Raw genomic sequence first — 8604 nt, forward strand, 5'->3', positions numbered from 1 at the left:
AAAAAAAAATCATTAGTAGAGAATTACAGGAATCCTGGTTTGGAACCAGATAAAAATACAAAACAGATATAGATACATAGACACAGGACGAGTTTTTTGTCTTTTTTTTATAATTATTTGGAATTATTTCCCCTAATTCTTATGTCTTGTTTTCTTTATGCGCATACAATGTTTTGCAATTTTACAAAAAAAAAAAAATGAAAATAAAGACTAGTATATTACAAAATTAACAACGAATGTTCATGGTGCTTATGTGCATGTGTAGCTACACAGGATTTATCACAAGTCTGTTTTTTGTACATAATAAATCCATCTCAGTCCACAGCGCATCCATTAGGGTTCTTGTCTGCATATTTAATCATAGATCCCCTTGGTCTTTTTTTGTGTTTGCAAATTTCCCCAAACACACGAAGTTCATAATTGTTCACATCCTAAGGAGTTTTTGTATTGTCTAGGTCCACACCATGGTTGTTGGTTGGGAGTTGTGTCGCAGTGATTGTCCTTCTGGCTGTTCTCTAGGAACACTGGATGGACATGTAAGGCCAGTTGAAGCTACTTCCAGATAATAACATATCTCTGATGAGGGTCTCTATGGGGGTTTTACCTACCAAGCGGACGAAGAAGAGTTGTTCAATGACTGAGGAGGATACAGTACGCAGGGAGGGCAGCCTCAGAAGAAGTTTGCCGAACCTGCTGGGTTGGTTGGGGTACTGGCTCCTGACATACTCCTCCAGGGCGCATTGGGACTTTTCCTGTAGACTCTCAATGTGAGCAGCATCTGAAAGGCCACAGGCGTCTGTATAGGAGCCCACCATGGAGGAGGAGAGACAGACAGGGCACACAGTTAGTATGGCACTTTACACTCATCACATCAAAATTCAAGGGTTTAGGTAAAAAAAAATTCATTTTTACCCCAATTAAACCAAATAAAAAGGGCAAAATAATCAAATTAATAATGAAATTTTATAAAATCCCCATTAACAAGTTTTAAAGCTTAGCCGGAATTTTGATTAAAAAATTATTTGTTTTTTAACTTCACAATAAATGATACACCAGTTCATAAGAATAAACGTCAGTGCTCCAAGTTCACAGTCAAAGCAATAAAATAAATAAAGAATCAGAATAATGCAGTGTGATACTCCCTAGACACCAGAAGCACTCAGACACTCATAAACCAGCGACTAGTCCTATTCATTAGCCCCCCACCCCATATTAGTGTTATACTATACAGTTGCCTAAATTTGGGTTTGTTTTGCTTTTTTTTAATGGTTTTTGGGGACACCTTAGTTTTGGCTGATGTGACAACAAGCTTAAAAAGAACTCACTGCACCCCTCACTTAGTTTGCCAGCTTGTATTTCATGCTGAATTTAGAAATCCTGAAATGTTTATGGCTATATAATACACCACGTGATCTCCTTATATCAATCAAGCCTTGCTACAGATATCACAGCTACATATAATCCTCACTAGTCTGCAAAATCAAAAGGTGAGGATGGGGAACCTGACTTTATAATAAAATAATATAATAAAAATGGCAAATCATGCGATTGAGACCGTTTAGATGTGAGCAGGGACTTTATACAATCCTGCATGTTGTACATTGTATTGTATCCTCTCATCTCCATACACAACCTACACATGACCCCCTGGAAATGGGGAGCAAAATAACACCTAATAATTACCAAGGACCACCACAATCATAAAGAATTGCTGCAATACAGCAGGGTGCTTTGTCTTTCCCAGCATGTCGATATTTAAAATACATTAAAATAAATCGAGGCAAGAAACTGTGAAAAATTAGTTACAAACAATGTGAACTGGAAATAAAAAAGTTAGGTCTGATGTAAGCTTCATCTAATTCCTTCTCCACAAAAAAAGCGAATAACACTCGACACATTGCAATAACAGGCAAAGTAAATAAATACAACTCGTCATAAAAACTTCACAGTCGATAAAGGTTAGCCTGGTGTTATCTTACAAAAAAAGAACAAGGAATACACCAAATCATGATGAAAAACATGATGCTAAAGCTTGGGATGAAAAGATTTGATGTAATTAAATTTATTTTGGCAGATCACTCCCTAAATAATTATTTTTTAGCCCAGGGCTAGAAATGCAAATAAAACAAATGACGATTCAGAACCTCTAATCAGTCTTCAGATGTATGTAATGATCCAGACGTGTTTTGTAGTGTTGATGTAATATATGCATGGAGATTTTATTGGTTACTACGATGGAGAGATTGCTGGGGCCTGAGATGAGAGATGGGATCAATCCCTATTCTGGATCACAAGCTGATTCTTATATTATTATATTACAAAATACAGTCATTGAGATCGCTAGCTGTACTGAGCGATGTGAACATGATCAGAGCTTTAAAATAACATCAGAGGACAAATGAAAATGAAATTGGACTTTGTTTGTGTCTACATATAGTTCCCAGAGACTTTACACCCAGTGAGATCAATAAACTTTGCCTGTGCAGTCAGGGATTCAGAGAATACAGATCCCTACCATAAGCAGGGAATATAGAAAAGTGAAAGTTTTCAATTTACAAATAAAATATTAAATTGAATACTATCACTGATAAATGTTATTTTATTTGTAACATGCCAGGAAATTGTTCATGATCTTTAATAAAATATATAGAATTAAGCGTTTATTTTAGTATTATCAGCATTATTCTTTTTATTATTTTGTTTTATTATTTATCTTGATTTCTCTTTTCTCTTTGCACAGCAAGAGAGCAGAAAGAGTTAAGTAATATGTGAGCGCCATAAATTAATAACGTTTAAGGGGAAACATGGGTCATGACCTAACCCCTGGATGGAGTCCAATGTACAAAAGGTTGGAACTACTTTCCGGAGACTCCATGTGAAAACCACAAGCAGGGAGATGGTGCCAGCTCTCAATACTCAGATCCCAAATGACTAAATGTCGCTTTTAAGAATTATACTTGAAAATGGAGTTTTCATCACTTAGTGGATGGGGTGGGGGAAGGGAGAGGAGAGGGTCCTCTAAGTAAATTCCCAATCGAATAACAATAAAAGCAAGTTGTTTTAAAGTTGTAAGATGCATGGCTAGGGTAGAATAGAAGATACACGTTCAATTATTTAAAAGCTGCCCCGTGCATTTAGCATGATGGTAATAAAAATAAATTCTTTTTATTATCTTCCATATGAAATTATAGTGATGCTGATTTACTAAATTTAGCTTGGCAAGTGGACCTGTCATGCAACAACCAAACAATATTTTTAATAAAAAGAATAGACTTGTACAGTTTTTTTTTTTTTTTTAAATGATAGATTTTGTAGTTCCCCTTGCCTTTTGAACAAATGTCTATGATGTGGTTGTAACAGTGTTGCATTTCTTCTTATCACAGCACACTATGTGTTCCATCCTAACCCTGTCTGATGGAGGCAGATGATAAGGCACGATAATACACAATATGCTGCAAACGTCTCTATTATCTTTATGCCTGCCTGGGACTCATGGAAAGGATCCCTCCAGGACTGCATGGCTGCATTTGCACAGAATGTTAAAGGGGGGCAGTCCAAGTACACAGCTGCATCTGACCATCCTGCATAGCAATGACACTCTCTAAAGAAATTATCTGATCTTCAAATCGATATTAATACGGCATTTGCCGCATTACAATATTGTGCACATTTAAGAGCCATTTAATACAATGGGGATGCAATCCCTCATGCATGCCATGGTGCTGGGGGAAGCTGGGCCTTGCCATCTTTGTGTAGGGGCTGATCCTTCCTCATTTATGTGCACAAGAAGATCGCATTTATTAAAAAAAAATCACCGAATCAATATAGCTGAAAAATGTATCGCTTGGCATAATTAAAGGGTGACCTTAAATGCATTTCACATAGCAGCCTTCCCTTGTTTTATTTTCCCCATCCTAGGCTTTGTTTACATGTGGCAGCCTAGCAAGCTGCTGCCTTCATTCATCTCTCATTAAAAATGTCTTGTTCCTGTAATAGACACATTTAAAGGGCTGCCTTCCTGATTACCTCTGAGATTGTTTTTTTAGTAAATGCACCCAGTAAAAAAAATAATAAAAAGAAGAATCATAATAATAAAAAAATCCAGCACATACATGCATGCATGGAGTCAATGCCTGCTCTCAATTTGCTGTATTTTCAGACAATCTGTTAAATATTTAATAGGAGTATGGTTTCCATAGCAAAATGATTTATAACTGGAAATTGTGCTGGTGTGGGTTTTTTTTCTGTTGCCTTTATATATCAGATATGATCTGGATCAGGTCGGTGAAGGGGGGGTTCTATGGGAACAATAATAACAGGGCTGATCTGGGTTTTACAGGAGGTGGCTGGTAATATCTTTTTTATAGACACATGGAGGATGGTGAGTAAAGGCTCATTCAATTTTATAGAGTGACAGCACAAGACTTCATTAATGTTGGCACCATTCACCCTGTAGTGCATCACATCCCTAGTGATGGCAGAGGAATCCCTTGTCTTGTGGGGGTGAGAGATGGCTTAGGAAACATCCCAGCTGGGATCAGACTGCAGCCAACATGACATGGGGGGTGATGAGCAGTGCTGATGTACAGTGTGCTGATGTACAATGTGCTGGTGTACAGTGTGCTGATGTACAGTGTGCTGATGTACAGTGTGCAGTGCCAGTGTCCCCCCTTCCTCCAGCACCATGCCAGGTGCCCTCTACTCACCTGATGTGAACAGGACGATGGCTTTGAGGCAGCTGTATTCTGCAGAGTCTACATGCAAGGCCTTGAGCTTCTCCACCTGCTCCTGAAAGATACGGATGTGGTCCATAAAGGCCACCACTCGGTCTGCAGACATTGGGGAGGCATGGAGGCCAGCGGCTGCCAGGAGAGGTGCCACATGGAGGGGCATGGAGCATTGGGCTGCGTTTAGCACAAACAGCTCACTCCAAGTCAGCCGGAGAAGAGACACCTGGTCAGTGATCTGAAGGTCTGGGAAAAAAGGAATGTTCCTGGCCCATTCCACAGCACTGAACAGTAACCGGGCCGCCAGCTCGCAGATGTTCTCAATGCCCATGATGTTGTTGGGTTGCATGCACTGGCTGCCATAGCGGGACGTGGGGTAAGGCTCTGCCCGCAGCAGGAGGGAGATGTATCCGGACAGGTAGCAATGGCCATTCAGGGGGTCACCATTCGTCAGGGCATACTGGCCTGGGTTCGGCTGGGTCGGAGGCATTCTTCCTCGCTGAACCGCTGACAAAAACAAAGAGAAAGAAGAGGAAATGTGCAACCAGGGCTGGGAATCACATCACATATTACACACATCATATTATAGAAATCATATTATATACACACAGATCTGCCTTATACATGGCACAACACAACATCACTTCTGGGGAGAAAATAACACAACATCACAACATAGGTGTCAGTGCTGGGTCCCTATAGATGGAGAGCATGCTTTTATCTCACACCAGGATCATTGGATGGAACTTCATCCCTCACTTACTGGGATTTAGGAAGAAGAATAAAAAACTTACAATAGTTAAACATTGTGCCAATGATTTCTTCGGCCGGCCAATTCATAAATTCATACAGGTAGTACTGGTCGGTGTGCCTGGTATGAGGCTGGCACACTCAGTGCCCACTGCTTACATGGCTGCTGAACGTAAGCAAGCTTATTTATGCCTCAACTTACTAAAGCTGACCCAAGTCTGAGGGATTTTATTTCTTTGTTGGATGGGAGCTTGTGTGTGACTCCAGAGGTGCCACCTACCTCTCTCCATGAAGTTTATTAACAACATGGCACATAAATTGGCAGCCTGAAGTCACATATTCCTACATGACAATTCCTAACACTGCTGTCTTCCTGATCCCTCCCTTCCTGCACATTAAAATACTAATTCCACCTGCCTTGGCTAGGAGTTTGAGGGACTTTTATTCAATGTTTTGGGGGGATTTTTTTGTATTTTAGCAGAATTCGATTTAGATTGATGTCATTTTTAGAAGAATAAATAGAATCATTTTGAAGTTTTAGGATTGGGATGCTGAGTACTATAAATGGAGATAAATATATCTTCAATGGCTGGTTATTGATGCTGTAAATCCCATCCACCCCTAAGAAGAGTCCTGGCCATGGCAAACTTTTGGTGCTGCAGAAGTTTTGTGTGATGGTGGAGGATCCCATGAATGGATCACATGTATGAAGGATCACATGTATGGATCACAAGTATGGAGGATCACATGTATGGAGGATCAGCCACATTTTCTACCCACACACAGCTCTGAATAATAATATTACTGGCATGACATGTGTAATAAAAATGTGGCATGAATATTTGCTCAGCAGCTAGACAGACATGTGCACAGAAGAAATATTCACCTTCCCTCCTCATGCCCACTTTCAGGCACTTCTTGAGGCGGCAGTACTGGCACTGGTTCCGGTGGTGCTGGTCTATGGGACAGTTCCTATTGGCACGGCATGTGTAGGTTAAGTTCCTGCGGACGCTCCTCTTGAAGAAACTTTTGCAGCCCTCGCAGGTGAACTGGCCGTAGTGCTTTCCGCTGGATTTGTCCCCGCACACCACGCATTCGATGTGTTGCTGGCTCTGTCCGGAGCCCGGTTGTCCCTTGTCCCCGGCCGCCCCGGGTGTAGATGGGGGTCCCGGCTGGCTGGGGGTCTGTGGGGTGTGCGGGGCGGCGGAGGGGGCTTGCTGCTGATCCCGGTTGGGGCCTCCCGGGTTCCCCCCGGCCACGTCCTCCTGCGGATCTCGCCAGCTGCTGACTACCATTGCCATATCTCGGGCCCACAGAGTGTGCTGGGGGGGTCGGAGCTTGGAGGAGAACAAGAAGCTGGCCGCCTCTGCCGTGATTGCCGCCGCTCGGAGCCGTCTCCTCGGATCGCCTTTGCAGGGATTCCCCCCCCAGATCAGTGCGATGGCGGCTCGTCCGGGCGGAGCAGCGACGATCACACGGGATTGCCCGGACCGGCGGGTGAGATCAGGAATTGTAAGTGTCCGGGGGCCAAATCCAGGGCAGAGGAGCGCCGCCAGCCATTCAGGAGCGCCGGGCAGAGGGGACACACACTTCCCGGTATGATGACAGGATGGCAGTCACCAGCAGAACATTCCCAGTAAGAAGTGATCCGGAGAGTCAGTGCTGGAAGCTCCGCTCCGATGCAGCCATACGAGGACCGGACATGGGATGGAGCTGATGGAGGAACACAACAACAACAAAAAAAAAAAGAAAAAAAAAAATCAGCGGCGGCGACACACAGCTAATAGAATATGTAATAAAGAGAGGATGGCGGAGACACAACAAATGAATGCCTTTCTACGGGAAGACTAGCACAGCAATGTTTCCGAAAGGGGGATCTGCGCGAATGTCTGTATATAGTGAACTTTGACACTACTATTGAAACTGACACGTTTCTATGGAGATCGCTGCCTTATATGGAGCGCATGTCAAGGAGCCAAGCGCGGGGCTGCTGGCAACTGATAATCAAAGGCGACTGACTGGTCAGAGCCCCGGAGCGGGGGGAGAAGGGATGGGAGGTGAAGGTTAGCCCCGCCCACGGATCCTCATTGGTCGGATGGCTTTGACTTTTTTTTCCTTCCTCCCTTTCTCTCTCCCTTGTTACCTATAGAAGGGGGGGGGGGCAGCACGCGGCTCAGCACAGCGCCCCCTTCCGCTGTACAGACGCAGCTCTATAGGCTTTACAATCAGCACAAACTTCAACTTAATGCAATAAAAGTGATGTGAGTACAGGCTGTGCAATGCTGATACTGGGGGGCAGGAAAAACCGGGGGGGGGGTTTGGAGACTTGTTCGTATAACAATGTACAGATCAGTGCTTTGTACAGTCCCGGGATCACACCGCAATTCCTGGATCAGGCTGCCATCTAGCGTACAGTCAGCGCTGTGTTTGTGTATTTGTGTATTTGGGTGTGTGTGTATGGTGTGTGTGTGTTGATGTGTGTGTGTAGATGTGTGTGTATGGTGTGTATAGCTGTGTGTATGGTGTATGTGTGTGGCTGTGTGTATAGTGTGTGTGTATATATGTGTATGTGTGTGTGTATGTGTGTGTATGTGTGTGGCTGTATGACATGGGGATCACACTGATCACACATCACACCTTGCTGCACTGACAGTGCAAACTTCCCCATCCGGATCTCCATTACTGACCATATTGTCATCCCCGCACATAGGAGCCGGCACATGTCCCCTCCTCTCCAGCTTGCTTCCATTCCTCACACTTTCCGATCATTTCCAAGCGAATAGTTAGCGGTTATTTCTTCTAATGAAGAGATTTTCAATGCGGCCAAGCGCCCCCATTGTACGGCCATTGATGGCGAGGATGTTATTGACTATGCAACAGTGGGCTGCATGGCTGCCTCTGCTCTCTCCAAATAAACTCTCCCCCCTATCGGAGGAAAAAAGGTGAAACGAATAAGATTAAAGCAGACAAAAAGATAACTCCCTGCCCATCACTTCCATTGTAGTGCAGAGAAGGAGGCTGAGCAACCGGGGGACACCAAATGTGTGACTGCAAGAGAAGGCTGGACGAGGAGCCCCTTACCCACCATCCATGGAGCCCCAGATCTACCCACCATCCATGGAGCCCC

At 43.6% G+C, this 8604-nt stretch overlaps 1 protein-coding gene across 2 annotated transcripts; it reads right to left on the reverse strand.

Annotated features, from left to right (window-relative positions):
• Positions 1-6: 6 nt before the first annotated feature.
• On the reverse strand, positions 7-8425 carry LOC140321144 (nuclear receptor subfamily 2 group F member 1-A). Of its 2 annotated transcripts, XM_072398008.1 has the most exons (4): positions 8165-8425; positions 6364-7190; positions 4707-5234; positions 7-796 (listed from the first exon to the last, which is right to left on the reverse strand). In XM_072398008.1, the coding sequence occupies exons 2-4, from the start codon at positions 6776-6778 to the stop codon at positions 516-518; spliced, it is 1224 nt and encodes a 407-aa protein (XP_072254109.1). In that variant the 5' UTR covers positions 6779-7190; positions 8165-8425; the 3' UTR covers positions 7-515. The 2 variants fall into 2 exon arrangements, with proteins under 2 accessions (XP_072254109.1, XP_072254108.1); XM_072398007.1 differs by lacking the exon at positions 8165-8425 and having other exon boundaries at positions 6364-7475.
• Between the last annotated feature and the right edge of the window lie 179 nt (positions 8426-8604).

The sequence above is a fragment of the Pyxicephalus adspersus genome, unplaced genomic scaffold (assembly GCF_032062135.1).
Source record: "Pyxicephalus adspersus unplaced genomic scaffold, UCB_Pads_2.0 Sca867, whole genome shotgun sequence".
NCBI classification, from domain to species: Eukaryota; Metazoa; Chordata; class Amphibia; order Anura; family Pyxicephalidae; genus Pyxicephalus; species Pyxicephalus adspersus.

What these genes read in the sequence shown, in the direction of transcription:
- LOC140321144 (XM_072398008.1), bottom strand. Translation starts at nt 6,778, where the DNA reads ATGGCAATGGTAGTCAGCAGCTGGCGAGATCCGCAGGAGGACGTGGCC. An exon ending in AGTGGGCATGAGGAGGGAAG is followed by an intron (nt 5,235 to 6,363) that starts GTGAATATTTCT and finishes TGTTTTTGTCAG; the next exon opens with CGGTTCAGCGAGGAAGAATG. An exon ending in CATCGTCCTGTTCACATCAG is followed by an intron (nt 797 to 4,706) that starts GTGAGTAGAGGG and finishes GCTCCTATACAG; the next exon opens with ACGCCTGTGGCCTTTCAGAT.